Here is a 22333-nt window from a genome sequence, read left to right as displayed (position 1 = left end):
AAGAGATATCTGCACTCCCATGTTCATTGCAGCATTATTCACAATAGCTAAGACACGTGTCAATTATATCTCAATAAAGCAGAGAAAAAAAATTCAAAGTAAGGTAGCTAGAAAGAAAAAAAATACAAAAAAATCAACATCTTATAATACCTGTAATAACTGGTTAGAAGATATAAAGACAAATTAAAAGGTACCATTCACAATAACAAAACAGACATTGCTAACAAAACAGACATTGTTAAAGTTATTCCTAGGCCATAACATGCCAAATTTATATTAAAATATTATAAAACTTGACTGTGGCAGCCATGTAAGTGTACTACTCAGATCTCATTTCAAGTGAGAACCTGATGCAAGGGTGCAGTTAGCTGATAGCCTCCAGCTGCAGCCCCTTTGGGATCTGCCGACCTATTCAAGCAGCAGTCACACGCTCCCTGGGCAGCTCCTGGCATAATGACTGAGCAAGCAGAGTACTACGGCTTGACCACTTTTCCCCAACCCTGGACTCCTCTGCAGACAATCTTTGCCAGAGCTTCACATTGGGTTGCCTAAAACTTTCTGAGTCTATTCCTACCCAGTCCTTCTCCTCTCCTTCTCTCCTTTCACAGATCTGAGCTACACTGTGGTCTGATGCAGCCACCTACTCCTGCTTGCTCTCCCTTCTATGTTTCATAAGTGCTCCCTCAATAAATTACTTGTACTTGTCACTCCATTTTGATGTCTGCTTACTGGAGAACTTGAACTGACACAACTGGTACTGGAAGTGGTCTAAGAAAGTGGCAGTGAAATAGGAATTGGGCACTGGATCACTTATCACCCAGCTTTGAATTATCTTCTCAGCAGTGCTTCAGCCATATCCCAAGGTTCTGACAGTGTTGTCATTATCATTGTTTTTCTACATATTCTTGTTGATTCAGAGAGAATGAATAAATGAGGCTATGGCACCTATGATCTCAACTTATCTTTTTAAATTTTCTTTGTATTTGACTATAGCAGCTCCATTAGGAATCCTATTTTTAGGCAGGGAATACAGGACTATTCTTCCTCTACCATATTGACCTCCTGAAGACCTAGAAGCCTGTCTCCTAGTTCAGCTAACCCCAAATAAGGGGGAAGGAGAGTCTGATAGCCAGCCAGAGAGTTACTTTTAGCTTAAAATAGACTGCTCTTCATGATCTGGCCTTTGCTTCTTTATCCTTATCTCCCATCACTTTCCCAGCAAGTATTCTTTCATTCCAGACATACAAATTCCTGTAATTTCCTAAATGGGTCATATCAGCTCAGGCCTTATCTGTTGTGTAAACTTGTTATTCCCTTGCCTGGCATACACCCCTTCCTCCAATTCTTCATTTAAAGAACTCCTTTCGGCCCTTAAAACATTCTCTATTTAGAACCCCTCTCTCATTCCCAATTTTTACTTACATGAATTCCTCTATATTACTATGTCTCATGTATATATCTTTGTACTATGATCGTTAATTCACAACTTGGTCTTACTGCTCAACTGTAAGTTCCTGGACGACAGTGGGCCATGTCTTTTTTTTGACAACGTATGGTACATAATCAGAGGCATTCATTTATTTTCAGAATGAAGGACTTTCAACCATGGAAATGGTCAAAAATTCTACTTTAAACTGTTCTTAAAAATGATTTTGCTTTTTGCTAAGATCTATTGGTTTTCAATAAGTTCTCTTCAATTTAGTTGATCTTTCCTGTCTCTCAGAGCAATCAACCTCCATTATCCCTAAGATGCCTCCTGAGGAACTTGTTAGTTGATCCTTTTCTAAGGCAGGTGATACCACCGTTGTTTCTAACTTGTCAAATTAAGTAGCTATCCAGCTTTTTCCAATTAGCCAACAAAACTATCTTTTTGAGTGAATTTCTTGAGAACTTGAGATCCCTTTTAACAGCTTTACTGAAACATAATTCACATATATGTCACCAATTTAATATGTACAATAAATAGTTTTTAGTAGATTAACCAACTTGTGCAACCATCACCACAGTACTTTATTCCCTTCTATTGACAAATAATATTCCATTGTATGAATATATCACTTCATTTAACCACTCATCGGTGATGGACATTTGGGTTCTTTCCACTTTTTGGCTATTATGAATAATGCTGCTATGAACATTCTTGTACAAGTTTTCGTATGGAAAATATGCCTTTTTAAAGACCTGAGACATTTACACTATGATCAGTGCACAGTAAATTAAAGAGAGATTTCTTCACAAAGTAGTTTTAAAGAAGACTCAAACTTCTGATCATTTTCAAACTGCCTACTTTTTTCCTTTGAGAAGGCATATTAAGAAAAGAAGTAGGCAGAGAAGGAAAAGATAATTGCAATACATTAATATGACAAAGGACACATATCTAGAATGTATGAAGAACTCCTATATATCAATAAGAAAAAAATAGTTAGAAAAATGGGCAAAAGACTTGAAGAGACACTTGACAAAAGAGGAAATCCAAATTGCCAATGAACATAAAAAAGGTGCTAACTTCATCAGCCACTGGAAAATGCAAATGAAAACCAAATACTACTACATACCCACCAGAAAGGCTAGATGAAAAAGACAGAAAATACAAGTGTTAGTGAAGATGCGGAGCAACTAGAACACTCAAACACTACTGATGGGGAATGTAAATTGGTACAACCATTTTGGAGAGCTGTTTGGCAATATCTACCAAAGCAGAATATATGCACGCCCTTTGACCCAGCAATTCCACTCCTAGGTTTATACTCAAGAGAAAGCAGCCATGTGTTCACCAAAAGATAGGTATGAGAATGAAGACTAATGCCATAAACATAATAGTGAAAAACTGGAGACTACTCAACTGTCCCTTAACAGTAAAAGATAAAATGTGGCATAGTTATACAATGAAATACCAATGAGAACGAATGAACTACAAATACACACAATAATATGGATAAATATGACAATATAATGTTGATTAGAAGAAGCCAGACACCAAAGAATACATACTGTATATGCCATTTCTATTAAGTTAAACAAACAGGCAAGACTAACCTTTGGGTTAGAAGTTAGAACGTGGTTATCTTTGCAGGGAGATAGTGACTGGTAGGGAGAATGAGAGGGACTTCCAGGATGCTAGTAATTTCTGTTTTTGATCTGGGAGCTGGGTATCTTGTGTGTTCAGTTTGTGAAAATTAATCGAGCTGTACACTTAGAGTTGTGCACTTGTGTCTATGTAAGTTATACTTCAATAAAAAGTTCAAAAGCAAAACCAAAGAAACAGTGGGGCATACGTGTAAAAAATAAGAAGACAGAAATTCCATTATATTTGGAAGCATTATTAGGTATCAACAAGTGAATGGTAAAATGTAGTCTGCTCCTAATGGAAAGTGAATAACAAAACTATTTAAAGCATATGTGGTTAGAAAATTATTTTTTCTGGTTACAAATGAACACAATGCTGCTATCAAATGGCAAATCACCTGATAATCCTTGATAATCAGTGTCTGAAGTCTCTTTGAAGTCAGTCTCAAAGCATTTAACAGTTTTCACTTAAAAAATGTAATCAACTGTAGTCTTAAATGCGTACTAATTGTTAAAAGTTAATAGTATTACAAGGTTTCTAATGAAAACCAGCATTCTCTTGCTTCATACCTCCCATCCTGCATCCTGTTTCCCAGAGTCAACTAATTTTAACTCTGCTAACTCTTCAGCATATTTTAAATTTATAATCTAGCTTATTTTTAAGTAATATGCTTATATTCCTTTTCCTTTATTTTTAAATTTTAGACATAATTCATTGGTTTTCCACTAGAAGGCTTTAATTTATACCACTACTACCACTCATACTTTCCCATCTCCTATTCCCCCAATATAATTATACTTTTGATTTTTCAAAATCAATATTCAATGTTTTAATTTTTGTGATTATATATTATTCATTGTTAAGCCATGGACTGTATTATTACATTTTCTTCCTCACATAAAAATACTTTTGTTGACCTGTTTTTCTAAAGGTAATAATTGACTTTTTCCTTTTTGGCTGCCTAATTTTCTAGTTAACAGTAATTCTTTTCCAACTCTCCAAAAAAATGATACAACTCCACTCTAGCTATACAACACATTAAATAATATTTTCCATTTTATTTTTTCTTGGAAAAAAATGCCTCCTGGGGCCATCTGTCTACCTGCTGTAATCTGGGCTGGTTGCTCTCTAGGCCTGTTGCACAGCTGTTTCCTAGGATTTCCCTTCACCATCACTCTGGGTATTTCTTGATTTACTACTTCTTTTTGGTGGAGCACATTTTGCAGTTTTTTCCTGAGAAAGAGTGCATGGAAGGTAAAATTTTGTGAGACTTTACTTTCGGAAAATATATTATTCTCTAACACTTGACTGAGAGTTTGGTGGGATTAGAATTTTAGGTTAAAATAACTTATTCTGAGACATCTGATGACACTTCTGTTGTCTTCTAGCTTTCAGAGTTGTTAAAAAGTCTGATACTATCCTGATTTCAGACCTTTTGCATAGACCCTACTCTTCATCCCCAGAAGCTTTAAGGGTCTTCTCTTTATTCCTGGTACTTTGAAATTTTATGATGATATGCTTTGGTGTGAGTCTTAGTCACAGTGCTGGGCACTTCAGGCCCTTTACATCTAGAAACCCATGTTCTTCAGTTCTGGGGAAATTTCTTAAATTATCTCTTTGATAATTTCCTCCTCTTCATTTTCTCTCTTTATGGAACTATTTTTAGTTGGACATTGGGCCACCTAAATTAATGCTCTAATTTTCTTATATTTTCTCCATTTTTCCTTCTGCCCTCCCTCCCTCCCTTCCTTCTTTCTGTCCATCCATCCAACTGTCCATCCATTCATCCAAGATTTCTAGTCTATTTTTTGGGAAGTTAGCTTTATCTTCCAAATTTTCTTTGAATTCTGATTTCTATTATATTTTTGATCTAAGACCAAACTCCCTACTTTCCTTTCTTTCTTGGCATCCAAGTATTGTTTCATGGATCTATCACTTTCTTCTGTCACTATGAGGGTGTAATTTTTTGGGAAGTTTTCTTTTGTTCCCTCTTACTCTCTTTTCCCTTCAAGTTCCTTTTTTCTTTTCTGTTTTGTTTTCATGTAAGAGGCTTTCCACAAATATCTAGTGATCTGTGTCTATTTGTTTATATTTAAAAGTGAAGCACTAAAAACATGTATACTTAGTAGATATCTCAATAGTCTGACACAAGCAAGGTACCTGCTTTGGTAGAACCCAAATATTTGAGACTCTAGGTCTTTTCTCTTGGGCTTGTCAGTTTCTCCAGATGAGAATCCTCTATTATCCTATGCTATCAGCATTCTTGGAGCAAAGGAGTGAAGACAAGAGAGTTGGAGGGGTATAGGTGAGTGTATGGTCTCACCATTCAGCATATACGCTTTTGCTTAATCCCTGTTTTCAGACTAGCCTTATTCCCCCTCTTTGTTGTGTTTGTCAAACCTGAGTTCAGAGACTGATTCAGTTTCTTCCATCCCTTGCTAGGTTGAAGAGGGAAAGGAAGGGTTACATCTAACATTCCTGATAAAAAATTTCAAGAAATTCTCTCATTTTAAGTTCTCTTTACCCTTGCTTTCAGAGTTACACAAATGCCTCCAAATGCTGAAGCTTTCAAGGATTGTATGGCTCAAATTGGCCTCCTTTGTGTTGGAATCCCTCTCTACAGGTCCTTACACTTCAGCTTTCTCTTCTTTGCTGGCAGTACCAACCATCTATCAGTTTTCCAGCTTCTAAAACTATGTTGCTCTCTCTTGTCTGCTATTGTTTCTTCTATAGAGGCTCTTTGTGTTTGTTTTTTACATCTATTTCTTTACTGTTGTTTTAATGGGATTTAGGAAGGAGTAGAGATAAACACATTTATTCATTCAACAATTATTTACTGGGTACTCACTATATGCCAGGAAGTAGTATAAGCCTTGGAGATACAATAGTAATAGAGGAGTATAAAAAACAAAAACAAAGAACATCCCTTTTCTCAGAAAGCTAACTTTTTAAAGGAGACAGATACACAAGGAAAAAATAAATAAGGTATTCCTTACTGTCTGAACTTTCATTATCAAAATTCAAGAACCAAGTAGATTTGGAAACATTTATGGCTAAGTCCCTTGTTACCTTAACTTCTGCTACTTTCTATCTGAAACTCAGGAACTAAGCAGATTAGAATAATAGATATCACTCAATAATATTCCAACTCATTATCAAAATCAGAAACTTAATAAATTTAGATAGCCAGGGATACTTGCACATAAGATTTGGTAGTAATGAGAGCTCTAAAGAAAAATAAGGAAAAAGAAGGAGGGGTGGGAGTGGGCAGGACGTCAGGGAAGACCTCTCTAACGATACTAACGATGCAGATACCCGAGAGAGGACATGGGAATTTCATGCACAGGGAACAGTAAGTGCAAAGATTCTGAGTTAGGAGTGTGCTTGGTATTTTGAGGAACAGCAAGAAGACAGTGTGGCTGGAGTGGACTGAATGAGTGGGAAAGTAGTAGGGGATGAAATCAGAGAGGAAGTCAGGAGTCGAATCATATAGGGCCTGTGGACTTTATTCTGAATAAGATGGGAAACCATTAGAGGCTTTTGAAGTTTGTTTTAAAAACGTCACTTCAGCTGCTAGGTGTTGAACAGACTATGGAAGGGGGAGATGGAGTAGAAACTGTGAGACTAGTTAAGAGGTTACTACAATAATCAGATGAGAGATTAGTAGTTTGCCACAGTTCTTTTGGTGGAAACGCTAAGAAGTAGTCAGAGTCTTAGTTTATTTTGACAGTAGAGCTTATATGCTTTGCAGATATAGAGGGTGGAAAAAAAGGTCAAGTATGACTCCAAAGTTTTTGGCCTGAGCACATGGAAAATTGGAGCTACCATTTTCTGACATAGAGAAGAGCAGCTTAAGCAGGTTGGTGAGATGGGAGTGGATAAGGAAGGAAACAAGTATTTGATTTTTGTAAATTTAATTTTGAGATACCTGCTGGCCATCCACGTAGAGATGTAGAAGGGGCAGGCAGATATATGACTATGGATTTCAGTGGAGAGATCTGGGTTAGAAATATAAAATTGGGACTAGTTGCCATATAGACAATATAAACCCAGGTGGCTAGATGACATTACTTAGGGAATAAAGGTAGAGAGAAGGAGGTGAGGATAGTAAACCCTGGATGATTCCATCATTTAGAGGTCAGAAATATGAGGAGCAATTATGTGGAAGAATCAAGAGAGAATGGGATTTTAGAAGTTAAGTAAAGAAAGTGTTGTAAGATGGAGTAACCAAATGTGCCCTATGCTGCTGATAGGTTGAGTAAGAAGAGAAGTGAGGATTGGTCATTAGATTTGGCAAGATGAAGTCATGGGTCATCAAGACTGGACCATGAGTGGAATGACTGTGGCAAAAGCCTAACAGAAGTGAATTCAAGGCAAAATGAAAGATAAGTGGAGACAGTAAGCATAGGCAACTCTTTCAGTTTTTCTTTAAAAGGAAGCAATAGCTAGAGGGGAATGTGGGGTTATATGAGTTTTTCTTTTTAGATTGGGAGACAGGTTTATATACTGGTAGGAATAGTTCAGTAAAGGCAAAATTTGATGATATGATTAAGGAGAAAGAATGGATAACTGCAAAAGTAAAGTCCTTGAGTAGGCAGGAAAGGATAGGATGAAATACATGAGTACGTTTTTTCTCCTTATTTTTCCAGTTACCCGGGAGGGCGGGCAATGGGATCTACTGCGTTGAAAAACAAATTTTTAGAAACAAGAGTATATAAAAAAGGATTCAATCAGAACTACACGTTTATGTGAATTCTTCATCAGGACAGTAAAGATTCACACCCTCCAAAGTTCTCTGATTCTTAATAAGCTTTTACTAAAAAGATTTTCTGACATATTTTTATTCTTGAGAAGTTCTTCAATCGCAATAGAGTAATTAATTTCAGGACCATAAATATTAACACAAGCCTCTTTTAGTCCTCATGATTCTCCCTTCATATCATTTAGAAATGAAGTAAAGTGAAATAAATGGCTTAATATCTATTTAAATATGTTCTCTTTTCCATCTTCTAAATAACTATTTATATTCTCTGCTTCCCTCATATTTATCTCTAATGTTCTATCATTAGCAGAAAATTTTATCACTAAGACTCAACATAAATCAATGTGGATCTAATTTTAGGAAATAATATCCTAGACTATTTTTATCAATCAATGGAAGAACTAGCTTAAAGTTGCCATTTTCATCAGTGTCCAATTTTAAATACAAACAGAGAGAAGGATGCCTTTCAAGCCCCGGTACTTCCTTTATCCTGAATTTACACTGACCTTTTAGTCTTTGTGGGTTTCTAATAGAAATAAAAAATCAAAGCTAATACAGCCAAGATAATCTGAAAACAAGTAACCATGGTAACGTAAACAACAACTTCCAGTGACTACCAACTCAGTATACCTGGAAAACATAGGAATGTTGTAACAAAAGAAATAAAGATGTAGTGGACAAAAACTATAAAACTTTAGAGAGTAACACCAGATAAAGAATAGAGACTTGAAATTCTAGACTACCTGAATGGAAAGAGAGCGGTTTTTCCAAACCAGCAACGGAATTTTGTACTACTTTCTCCTTATTAGTTTTCAAGATACTAGTCTAAGAGTCACTTCTATTTTCTAATCTGACTCTTCATGTAGCATTATCCATTCATTGTTTCACGGTGCTTTTATCATGTCCCAAATCCTCTAAATTTGGGTGAAATTTTAGAAATTGCCAAGTTATAACATGAAAAAAAAAAAAGAGGGAGAGAGGGGCTAGCCCTGTTGCCGAGTGGTTAAGTTCTCGTGCTCTGCTTCAGTGGCCCAAGGGTTTCGCTGTTCAGATCCTGGGCACAGACATGGCACTGCTCATCAAGCCACATAGCAGAACCAGAAGGACGTACCACTAGAATATACAACTAGGTACTGGGGGGTTGCTTTGGGGAGAAGAAGAAGAAGAAAAAAGATTGGCACAGATATTAGCTCCGGTGCCAATCTTTAAAAAAAAAAAAGAAAGGAGGGAGGGAACACTTAATAATTACCATCTTAATTAGCCTGAAAAAGGCAATAGTAAAAAAAAAAAAATAACCCATAAGGAGAACAATGATGTTAATGAGCAGCGTTATCCACATATATTAATCACTGACCATGTTCTCAGTCTCTGAAATTCTAGGGGTATGTTTTCTCAGAAAAGTCGAGAGAATGAGTTCTTGATTTTTCAATTGCACTGTAACTCCAATGAACTTCAACTCCCAAATATAAATGACAAAGGGCCCTGGTTACCCCTAACTGCAAGAAAACCAGAGTAATTTCAACTGTACTTTTCTTTTTAGCTTAACAACATTAATAAAAAAACTCATAATAAAAAATTACCACTACTTGTTCTAGAATATCAATAGTTAACAATAGCTAACTTAAAGATCACATTATTGTAATTTATTAATTCTTTATTTGGCTATAACAGCTCACCTGGTACAAAAAATTCTGTTGGCATAAACCAGTGAAATTCCAAATGAAATCCCAAGTGAATAGCCTTAAAGGTGACGAGGAAAATCAAATAGAGAACGGACACTGTGCCTGTGAGAAAAAAATTCAGATTTTTTTTATCATTTATCACCTTTGTGTACTTTACAGACTATTTCAAAATCAAGCTTTGTTTCTACATTCTGAGCAAAGTTTGGAAAATTATTACCTTCATTGATTAAACCCACTAAAACCCAGGTGGGATGTAAAGAACAGAAACAAGCTATGTGAGTCATCAGAAAACAAAGCAAAAAACTATGTAGCAGGCCTAAGAAGAACCAGATATTCATATTGCTGAATCCAAAACTGCCTGATTTACTCATGAGCTGAGTTTAGTGGAGGAAACATGCAGAGAGCCCATTACAAAATAGCAAGGTTACATAGGAGAAAAAAAGACAACATAAAACTGAGTCTTATTCTTTGTATTGGAAGTATTAGAGAAGATCAACAAGTTGTTAAAGTCTGTCAGAATATCTAGTTTAAGAAGATAAAGAAAGAAAAGTAGTGAATGTGGATCATAAAACTACGTGAGAAAGGCAATAAGCCAAATAATCCGTGAACAATCTGATCTAGTATCTAGATGAGGTTTTGATTGGGTAGTACTATTTGCTAGATGGAAAGATTCTAGATTCCATTCACAGGTGTATACACAGGGTAAAGTGGGCACTTGGAATTTTTTAGTAGTCTAGAAGTTAGAGGATTATTCCTTTTAAAGAATTAAGTCCAGTCTTAATGGAATAGAGTTAGGTAATCCAAAAAGGTTTCCATAGGAATTAAATGTTAATTCCTCTAAAGAAGCCATCATTTTAAAAGAAAGGGAAAGCACCATAAAAAAGGGCCAAAACAGAATATCCTCAAGGACGTGGAGAATAATCAACCTGATTAGAAGTCTGATGATTGTTTTGCCCAATTGACCAAATTTTTCTCTAAGTCCATATGCTAACTCTACAAGATCTGTGTCATAGGAAAGTCAGCAAGCAAATCAGGAAACCACAAATGAGCTATATAAGCTCTACTGTGGGTTTGGAGCTTAGCTGCTTCAGAAGGGATGAAAATGAGAAGCCAAAGCTTATAAAATCACAACTCTTTATTTCCTGTGTGTGTCTGTGGCAGTCTTACAATGAATCCTATTGTGAGGCAGAGAGGTATAAAGAAATATCCTATACTCCTCCTTTGGTCTTCTGGAAACCCAAAAGCCACCTCCCTTGATGTGATGAGTAATCTAAGTATTTTATACTCCAGGAGATCAGGTCTACAGGGAGGAAGTGAAATCCTATAGTCTATTTGGGGTTATCAATTCTTTATGAATGATATCCTTCTCTTTAGTTAACCAGATCTGAGCTTTTGTTGGGGGTTCCTTTTGCCATCTTAAGGCTCAGTGTTGTAAAAAAAGATAGGGTCAAAATATTCCTTCAGTGATTCGAAAACTTCTGAAATTTCTTCATTGATTTTAGAAATTCCTAAAAAACAGGGCTCACAGAAAGGAGTCTGTTTCTTTAAGGAGGCAAGAGTATTCCAAGAATGAAAAAGCACTGAAGAAGAGAGTAAAAGCAGAATAAACCTAAGGAGCTTGAACTAGAGGATATCCCAGGTTGAAAGCCAGGTGATAATTCTATTCTACACTCTTAAATAGAAATTGTAGGAAGAAATATTCCATAACCTCCTTTAGTAGGTTCTAATATTTCCAACTCTCAGAACTGAGAATTCCTATAATAATCACTTTGAATCTCTCCTCCTGAAATCTTAGTTATTTCCTCTAGCTGTACCTTCAGAAGAAATGAGGAAGAGTTGTTCAGTAAGGATAGAATAGGAAACCCAATAACTAGTCCTAAAAAAAAAAAAAACGAGAACCTGACTTGAAATGGTCATCCACATTTTTCTCTGTGCCAAACTCCATAAAGAAAATAAAAAAGCAGGGTAACATATGAGTGGACAAATTAAACACAGATGAACAAGCCTGGAAGATAATGTTCTCCCCAGCCACAGAATTCAGCACGTATTTATCTGCTGCACAGAGGTTCCACAACACAGTGCCTCGACTTACCTAGGATATTAAATTTTGAAAAAAATGAAGGAGATTTGAAATTGAGCAGTGGCAGGAGGAGCCCTATGAGGTAAAAAGGCACTGTCTTGGACTTATTCCACCACTTTTCAAACTGCTGAAGTCCTGTGTCACTGGCGTAGAAAATCATGGAGCCATTGTCAGGATGGTCACTACTCCCGGCACTTGGACAAATCACTGCAATAGGAAAGCATCAGATTAGAGAAGACCAGGAAGAACAGAAAATGACTACTCCCAGAGACTGACACTTGCTCTACCAACCTCAGCTTTTACCATGAATACTAAGCTTCTCCTTTTTGGAAAAAACAGACAGTTACATTTAGATATATTAGGAATCTTTTATCTGTAAATAATTAAAGGTGGGGGAATCTTAGAAAACTTTGAAGTATATCATTAATTCCTACTGGAAACTATAAAAATATCCCACTAAATATCCCTTGATTCTATTGCCAGAGAGAAAATACTAGGCTGGATGGTATTTGGTTTTATTTATACAATAATATAAGAAATATCACTCAGGGTAATTGTTCATTGTGCTAATAACCCATACAAAGGTAAAAGAACAGGTTTCTTCTAATGATAAACAAAATCTATGGGTTTGGAATAAAAGCTGAACATCACTGATATGGCTGCCATGGTATTGCCGAAACCTAATTACTGCTTATAGCTTAGGAATCTTGAATTCCAGCACTCCAGAGTAATTCTTCTGGAAGTTTATCACATATGATAGCAGCCTAAGAGGCTAGATGTTATCCAGAGAACCAGGAAATGAGGAAACTGTATTTTTCCTAATACTGATCTACAAGTGGCAATTTCTTCTGTTAATCAGATGAAACAGAAATTATTCTCACTGTGTTTCTAATTTCCTAATAGTGCTTTTGCTAATAATCAGCTCTTTGTAAAGAATTCTTAATGCTGTGAAAAATACACATACTGAGCAACAATTATACTCATCACTAGTCAAAGAGAAAGCAACATATTCATTGTAAATTCTGTTTCGAGTTTTACTCTCTATCCATTATTTGGCATGCCACAAAGCCAAACATTTAATTTTCTTTCTCCTTCCTTCTTAGTCAGCATTTTAATATGCACTTTTTTCCTGTGCTCTAGACAGAAGTAAATTGACTTGAATTTTTCTTGTGCTAATAATTACAGTGGTAAAGAGCACAGGCTATGGAAATAAATTGACTGAATCCCGACTCTGTCACTTAATAGTTATGTGACTTGGGGCAAGTCAACTTCTCTGTGCCTTGGTTTCTGCATCTAGAAAGTGGAGATAACAGTAGCTATCTTATAGAGTTGTTGTAAAACATTTAGAACAATGGCTGTACACAGTAAGTATTCAATAAATGTCAGTCGTAATTTTTTACACTAACTGAGATGGATTGTTTCATATTCTTACTATTTAACACACTGTTCAAAATAAACAGAAGAAGAATCAAGAAGCACTAGTATCAACATAAGATATCACTATGCAAAGTAACTGACTTGACTGATGGTGCTCTCCAAATCATCAGTGTAACTGTGATATTTATGAACTCAACAACGAACTGACTCCCTACTGAAGAAATCCTATTAGATATTACTAAACAAGTTTTATCAACTGGTATCAGAATAGGTATAGTAAAATAAATTTCTATTTTAAGACAAGGATGTTACTCAGTTCTTTGAAAATTCTGAGGTAAGGGATAGGTTACAAGAGATATATTTTAAAATTATACTAAAATCTTTTAGTATAATTATTCAAAGGTAGGGGTGTGTGTGTGTGTGTGTTTGTGTGGATCCACAGGAATAAAATCTGGTATTTCACTGGCTCATTTTCTAGTGTTAACTAAAGACAGGTTAATCAGTTTAATTAAAGGGAAAAGTAATACACTGAACAGCAAACACTGGAATACATGCTTCATGAGAGGAGTGACTTGTCTCTTCATTATATTTCCAGAGCCTAGAACAGTTCCTGACACATAACAGTGTTAGTAAATATGTATTGAATAAATTGTCCTCTTAGTGATCAATGTATACCTCCATCAAAATAATATCAATTTAGGGGCCGGCCTGGTGGCGCAGTGGTTAAGTGTGCACGTTCCGCTTTGGCAGCCTGGGGTTTGCCAGTTCGGATCCCGGGTGCAGACATGGCACCGCTTGGCAAGCCACGCTGTGGTAGGTGGCCCACATATAAAGTAGAGGAAGATGGGCATGGATGCTAGCTTAGGGCCAGTCTTCCTTAGCAAAAAAGAGGAGGATTGGTGGTAGATGTTAGCTCAGGGCTAATCTTTCTCAAGAAAAAAAAAAAAATATATCAATTTAGTATCTTTGGAATCTAAATACACAAAAGGTTTAGGTGTTATCCTGTTAACAAGGTTACATTAGCTTTTATATTTACTTTCCCTATGATTGCCATACTGGATAAATCCATAGGCCACAAAGATTTATTTTTAATAAATAAATTGATTAAAGAAAAACTTTTCTAAGGAATTAAAATTTTTTGGCCAAACCTTCAATTTATTTTTCCATACCTACTAACCTCTGTTCATTATTAGAAAATTAATTATTTGATGAGATACAGATTTGGGTATCTTAAATATTAGTAACTAAAACAATAAATGTCAAAAACTAAGTTAACAAACTGAGAATTATGTTTCTAGACTTCCAAAACAATTAGCAGCAATAAAGGTTCTTGAAAATATGTATCGATTATTCATAGGCAAATATGGATACTATAAATGTGGGCTGAAACTGTGAGTTGTATAATGCGAACTAAATATTGTTAAGCTCACAGCGACACAAGCTTTAGTGGAGTTTTTCTTTTTTTTAACACATTGATCGCCAACAATGTAACAGTGACTCAGTTAACATAATGATAGTGATTTTGCATTAATCGTTAGCCTAAAATAAAGTGATAGGTTCTACCTTAAATCCTTTTTGGAGCAAAGTGGGGAATAAAGATACAAGATAAACTTTAAATTCCAAACTACTTACCAGGGTTGCTATCATTGGTACTCAGTATAGTGTCTGTGTCATTAATGTGATGAATAAAATCTAAAAGTTAAGGGAAAAATATAATTTAATACTGAATGAAAGATGCTAAATCAATTACTCTCTAAAGTCTTTTATCTATAAAAATCTTTTAAGATCTACTGTTATTATCTGGTACACTGAACCAAGACTACTTCATTGTTAACACAGCTTCACCTTCTTCAGCACTCTCCTCTTACAGCAATGCGAAAGTCATTGGCTTCACAGTCCCAATGTGGAAAATTTTTACATAATTGAGAATTTGAAAAAAATCTACCCACAGGGCTGAATTTAGTTAAAAGCCCTGGAATAAAGATAACGTGTACAATTCTTTTCTTACACTCACAATATTATATAAATATAGTCACATCTTATATAAAGTTCTAAAGTCTGCAAAAGGGGAAAACCAACACTCGTAACAGCCAAACTTATCTGGAAAATCACTTAAAGTTTTTACAAAGTATATTACATGCTTTTTATAAACCAAAGGCTATATAGTAACTATTGATCACAAGCACCACTAAGTTATATTAGAGGAAGTAGCAAAGTAAAAAGCATGTGCAAATACCTGAGCATTCTATAGTGAATGACGGAATAACTAAAAAATGTGTTTTCTGGCTAGCCTGAGGGAATTTACTTTGTTCTATTTGAGATTAACCTTTTATAACCTTAGTAAGCATTAATAATAAAGTGTGTGATGTTATGAAACTTAAATGAGACGGTAAAAAATGCTGGATTAGATTTTAAGGTCATAAAGTAAGTTAAGTATATTAATTATTAACCTCCACTCTATGCTTCTCAAGATAGAATAACAGAAGTAGTTCAGTGCTGTACGTTTTTACATATCTCCAAGGGTTATTAGTGATTTAAGATTGGAAGGTATGTAGCTTTATGTAATTTCTGATGCCAAAAACTTACATAAGGCTAGCAAAATCTTAATACCAAGTGTAGTGGGTTTAATAGTGTCTCCCAAAATCCACGTCTATCAGGAACCTTAGAATGTAACCTTATTTGGAAATAGGGTCTTGGCAAATATAATCAAATTAAGATGAAGTCATACTGCATTAGGGTAGGCCCTAAGTTCAATGGCCAGTGTCCTTAATAAGAGGGAAATCTGGATACAGACACACTGAGGGGAGACAGCCACGTGAAAACAGAGGGAGAAACTGGAGTGATACGGCTACAAGGAATGCCAAGGATCGCCAGCAATCACCAGAAGCTAGGAAGAAGCAAGGAAGGATTCTTCCCTAGAGGCTTTGAAGGGAGCAAAGCCCTACAGATGCTTTCTTTTCAGACTGTTAGTCTCCAGGACTGTGAGAAAACAAACTTCTCTTGTTTCAGCCAAACAGTTTATAGTGATTTGTTACAGCAGCCCTAAGACACCAACATTCAGCAAGGACAGTATGAGAAACAAAAACGATAGGCCAATATCTCTTATGAAAAGACACAAAAGTTCTAAATAAAATATTAGCCCCACCTCTCCCAAAAGTAAACTGAATCCAGTAAGAAATTTAAAAACGTACATCATGATTAATAAACTAATTTGTTTATCCCAGAATATAAGAATGACTTAAATATTATAAACTGTATTGATTTAATTCACCTTATTAACAATTTAAAGGAGAAAAACTTTACAATCATTTCAAAAGATATAGATAAAGTATTTGATAAAATTCAACACACATTAATAAAAATGCTTAAGAAAACAACAGGCAGGAACATCTTTAAATGACTAAAGGGTACAATCAATATTTCACGACAAACATAAGATTTAATGGTGGAACATTAGAAAAATTTCCTCAGGAACAGTATAAGGAGATCTACTAGCACTGCATCTATGCAATTTTACACTTTAAAAAAGATAAACATGTCTGTATATGTGTATATGTAAACATACATGCGTGTGTATATATATATAAACATAAGTGTGTATGTATATTAATATAGATATATGTGTACATACAAATCATTTAAAAGATAATGACTAGATAGGAAAAAGTTTTCATTATTCATGGATGATATAACTATCTAAATAAAAAATCCAAAGTGAATCTACAAAATCAGAATTAACAAGAGTTCAACATTTTGCTAGATTCAAGATAAACAGTCAAAAATTAATTAGGTTTTTTAAAGATAGTAATAAATAATTTGAATTTTTTATTATTACAAAGCATATCACTACTTTCTGGGGAGGTGAACTGTTCTATTTCATGAAGGGGGTGTAGATTACATTGGATGTATCCATTTGTCAAAGCTGTATGGTTAAGATTTGTGTATTTCAATGAATGCAAATTCTATCTAAAAAAAGAGAACTGTAGATACAATAATAGTTAATTGGGGTGAGGAGTGGGTATAGGCATAGATAATATTTTCTCAGTGGGTACAATATTGCTCTGAAGAGGGAAAAAATTCATCCCTAGGGAGTGAAAAATATTTACTCTTTTTACATACAAAGCACAGATATGTACACAGTTCATAAAGAGATATACAGTATATCTGTGATATTAAAACTTCATTGGAGGAGTGATTAGGAAAAAAATGTCTAAAAAGTCTCCTTAAGGGGGTAATAATGAAAAAAAGGTTGAGAAACACTGGCATAGATGATTCAAGAATGGCAGAATGGTGATAATTGTTGAAACTAGGTGAGGGGAACATGAAGGTTCCTTATACTGTTTTGTTTCCTTTGTATGTGTTTGAAATTTTCTATAATAAAAAGTGTGTGTGTTCGTATATTAATTAAAACTATATTTACAAAAAACATTTTAGGGTACTGAGAATGAGTCTAAAAAGAAGATACGAAAGATCTTAATCATGAAAAATTTAAAAGACATTAAAAAATACCTAAATAAATGGAGAAGTATGTCATGAAATGATCGTGGATAGGAAGACTTAGTATATAATGATATTCTTTCCACATCAATGAATCCAAAGCAATTCCAATCAAATCCTAAACTCAGTACCCTAATGACATCAATTATTGTACTGGTACATACATAATGGTACACTGACTGATAAATTCAATGCAATTTCAATCAAATTCTGATTGGATTTTTTTGTGGAATTTGACAAGTTAATTCTAAAATGTCTGCGAAGAGTTATAGGCCATAATGGAAAAGACTGAGCAATTTGAAAGTAAAATAAAAAACTTCTAAACAATAGAGCCACCATAGACAAAGTGAAGATAAGCCACTAATTAGAAGATATTTACAATGCAATAACAGAAAAAAGATTAATATCCAAACTTTACAAAGAGCTCCTATAAATAAGAAAAAGACCAACAATCCAATAGAAAAATGGACAAAGAGTATGAACAACCTATCTACTGACCAGTATAATCAAGGAAAGATGCCTAATGTCACTCGTTATGAAGAGAAACCCACATGCTGAGTGGTAAAATTTGAGTCTGATAATACCAAGTGTGGGTGAGGATGTGGAACAAGAGGAACTTTCATAAACTGTTGGTAGGAGTCTAACTGGTACAAGAATGACAAAGAACAATTTGGTAATTTCTAGTAAAGTTGAAAATGTGAATATCCTAAATTCCAGAAATTTTTAATAAAGACTTGATTGTAATAGCAAAATAACTGAAAACAAATTAAACATCTATCAACAAGAGAATGGATAAAAAAGTCATAGTACATTCCTATTACAGAACATTATAAAGCTATTAAAATGAACTATAACTGTGTATTAATGAAGATGATGACAGACAAAAAGTTGCAAAAGCATTCATACAGATTAAAAACATGCAAAATAATACTATATGTTGCTTATATATTTATGTATTAAAAGAACAAAAACATGCATGTACCAAATTTAGGGAAGAAGGAAAATGAGATTGAGAAGGAATATATATGGGGCCTCAATTATATGTCTGTAAGAAGAGAGAACTAACGTAAATATGGAAAAATGTTAAGACACGAAAACTTATTAGTGGTTGCACTGGTATTTACGTTAGACTGCATTTTTTTGGTAGTTTGAAATATTTCATAATTTTTCATAAAATAAAAATGCTTGGTAATAAAAAAAGTTAAAATGCTAATTTTATTGTTTAAAATAAAAACAGAATTTATCCCACCCACTCACCTCTCCTCAAAAGCTCTTAGGGAAATTAGCTATTGTGATTATGTTACAACTTATTTTGAAATTTGGTTTTCATGTAAAGCTAGATTTTAATATATAGAGTTTCTTAAAAGTCAGCTTAAAATATACTAAATTTTAAGTAATCAGTCATTGGGGAAATAAATTTGGAATCTCATTCAACAAATAATAAACTTTCTCCATCCAATTTAAAAATATTATAAAGAGTATTTGGTCTGAATGAATAAGGCTCTCTTCAGAATTCAAGTAGCCGATTTGGGAAAACTACAGTTCTGTGGTATGTAAATAATATATTTACCACATAAGTTCCTTTATTCTGTTTCCTAATTTTAGATTCTAATATTTTGAAAATAAGTGATTGAAATGTTTCCTTGAGACTCTACAGATTAAATTCTTTAGCAACAAACACCAATGAACTTCATAAACTTTTCTGTTACACTAAAATTTTGTGGTAAAGATTAAAACAATGCTTAAAACATCTGCTGGGACTTACAGATATTTTATATTAATTAGAGAATTTGAAAAAATATTATTTATTCAAAAATTAGTTTTGGAAATGAACATATATATTATATTTGAGACCATAACTACAGAAAACAAATTGAATCAAGTATATTTTCCAGAATTACAAGTATTACTATTTACTTGAGCCCAAGTCCAGAGTTTAAGGCTGAAACTAAAACATTACAGTAGTTATTGTATCTGAAAGTAACCATTAAAGCATATGATATGGATACTTACTAAAAATAAACTTTCCAGTATTAAAAAGAAAATTAGACATAAGCACCCAATAAACTATCATAGCTCCAATGAGAGACACCAAGGAGAAAAGGAGACTTGACCACTGCCCAAAGGAGCCAAAATAATGTCTGCAGACATCTGGATATTCCCAGGTAGTGGTATCCACTGATGCTAGAAAAAAATAAAAGAGGAAGAGTAAAATTAGATGTTAGTTATATCTTCTATATTCATAATTTGTGTTCCCCAAATTGACTCAAAATATTTAGCGAAAGAATAAGGGTATTCCACCACCAGATATTAGACCATATCATGAAGTAACAGAAATTAATTATAGAACAAACACATAAAAAGAAATGTAAGTCAATGAAATAGTACAGATAATCTGAGAAATAGATTATAATATAAAACTTTATAATTAATACGGACAAGTAATAAACCATGGCTAGACAAAATCATCAGTAAAGGACAGAAGATATTATCCAATAAATATTTGAAACACTTAAATAACAATATGAAGGAAAGTTTTCTTGAGTCATACTTTATGCCATATGCCAACTTAAATTTCAGACAACTGAGTTAAGAATTTAAAAATTAAATAACAGAAAAGTTAGAAGACAATGTAAAAATAGAACCTGAAAAGTTATCCTTTTTAATCAACTGAAGAAACAAATTATAATAGAAAAGATAGGCAGATATAAACAAACGCCTAAAACACAAAAGCCATTCAAATACTGAATGAGAAAGAAATTGACAATAAGTAACAGCAAAAGGGCTAATGCCTACATCATATAAAGAACTTGACAGATCTATAAGAGCACCAAGGGACTTGTGGACAAATAGGAAAGGGATACGAATAAATAATACAATTAAGAGAAGATATACCACTGCTTAATAGAGACAGAAAAAACTGGAGGCAAAGCCTGGTCTGTTGATTCATACTTGCTAAGATTCAGTGAAATACTGTATGCCTATTTAGGTCCTCAACAACTTTGAAACAATCTAAAAAGGTATTTCTGGGGCTGGCCCGGTGGCACAGCAGTTAAGTTCACATGTTCTGCTTCTCGGCAGCCCGGGATTTGCCAGTTCGGATCCCGGGTGCAGACATGGCACCACTTGGCAAAAGCCATGCTGTGGTAGGTGTGCCATATATAAAGCAGAGGAAGATGGGCAAGAATGTTAGCTCAGGGCCAGTCTTCCTCGGCAAAAAGAGGATTGGCAGCAGTTAGCTCAGGGCTAATCTTCCTCAAAATAAATAAATAAATAAATAAAATAAATAAAAAGGTATTTCCCTGATCCAGAATCCACAGAGATGAGTGGAGGTAACACGTTGGTACAACTAAGAATTCACTACAAAGGACACATTGCTCATTTCATATTTTTCTGTTTATAATTTCTACTTTTAGGAGATTCTAACATTTAAGTCTTCTGGTAGGGATAGGTCAAAACAAGTCACTATTAGCTGTTAAGAATCATAGAATTTTCAATTTAGTTCTGGCAAAGACCTTATTTTAACATTATGACTTTTATAATTATTCTTATGAGGAACTTGGCACCAAAGTAAATGCATTCCGCAAAGAACTCCCACCCTTTCTGAATTTCAAAGGCAGCCACTAATTCATTAACATATCAGTTCAGCTAATGCTATGAGTTAGAGAACTAAATCTTTAGGCACAAAACAGATAGTTAACACATACATGGAATGTTCACATTAGTGATCTACCTCAACAGGAAATACTTCTTAATACCCACATCACTAATCTATTTTTACTGTGGCAAATTCTTACATATCATAGCCCGTGATTTCACTACTCGGTAGCAGCAATAAAGTGTTAAAAGGCCCATCAGTATGATGATACACATTCCAGTTGTAAATCCAGCCTGTTAGAAATAAAAATACAGAACAACATATATCATCATGTTAGAATGAGTTCATATGCAACCATATTGTTACCCTAAATAATTATGATAGAAACATGACAACTAATTGAAAATTAAATATAATCATCTATTTTATTTAATAAATTTGTGTAGATTTATTAAAACCTCTATCATAAAACTTACAATATAAAAAGAAAAAAATTCAGGCAAAGAGTGTGCTGAAAAATTATATTACCTGTTTTATGCCCCAAGGAATACTTAGTATAGATGTTCCCATCATGGTATTCCAAATCATAAAACTGAAAACAGAGAGTAATAGCAGTAAAAATATGGAGTTTGACTCTTCAAACATTTTAATTAAGACAAAAGTTAAAATAATCAGTAATTTTCATTCACACATAGTTTAAGTTATGCTCCAAAAAGTAGTTTTACTCACATGGTTACTAAACTGGTGTTTTTACCGTATCCTTCAGTGTAACTTTGAAGTTTATAAGCAGAACCCAAAGGACTATACACATAGCACTCTTCCGGCGCTGGAACTACATGATCTGGGGCAATCTGGTAAAAAAAGAAACAGAAATGTTAGGACTCGTAAATGTGCAAAATAGGGTATTTTCTATACATCATAGTACCTAAATCTAGACATATTTTTAAATACCCTGGACAAATAAATACCATACATCCCTGATTAATGAATATAAAAATTCTTTCTCAAATGTAGTAGAAGATCTAAAGGAGTAAGAGTTTAAAGACTATAAACAATAAACTGTTTATCTGAAATGAGAATGAATTCCTAGAATACGCGACTGTCAAAACATTTTTCTCTTCATTGTCATCAGAAAGGAGGATGAAGAGCCAGCAAAGAAAGGAATTTTGGATGGAGGAGACTTGGGCCTTAAGAGAGGGGAATTTCAAGAATCAAGTAGTCACTGAACTCCTATGTGAGGGTGGTTTTAGCAAAGAAGCAGGTAGGGAAC

The 22333-nt window shown here is 34.2% G+C and overlaps 1 protein-coding gene across 23 annotated transcripts in view; it reads right to left on the bottom strand.

Moving 5' to 3' along the window:
• Positions 1-22333, bottom strand: part of SLC38A9 (solute carrier family 38 member 9) — a 124237-nt gene that overhangs the window by 26936 nt on the left and 74968 nt on the right. For all 23 annotated transcript variants that reach the window (XR_011430358.1, XR_011430361.1, XR_011430359.1 and 20 more), the window contains 7 exons: positions 21793-21914; positions 21592-21655; positions 21263-21356; positions 19479-19649; positions 14601-14660; positions 11604-11798; positions 9506-9613 (listed from right to left, as the gene is read on the bottom strand). Coding sequence is in view for 13 of the 23 variants with exons in the window: in XM_070246259.1 (XP_070102360.1) it covers positions 9506-9613; positions 11604-11798; positions 14601-14660; positions 19479-19649; positions 21263-21356; positions 21592-21655; positions 21793-21914 (814 nt within the window). In the remaining 10 variants the exon portion in view is untranslated. The remainder of the gene's footprint in view (positions 1-9505; positions 9614-11603; positions 11799-14600; positions 14661-19478; positions 19650-21262; positions 21357-21591; positions 21656-21792; positions 21915-22333) is intronic.

Source organism: Equus caballus, chromosome 21 (genome assembly GCF_041296265.1).
Source record: "Equus caballus isolate H_3958 breed thoroughbred chromosome 21, TB-T2T, whole genome shotgun sequence".
NCBI lineage: Eukaryota > Metazoa > Chordata > Mammalia > Perissodactyla > Equidae > Equus > Equus caballus.
This window is presented reverse-complemented; position numbering and strand designations above follow the sequence as displayed.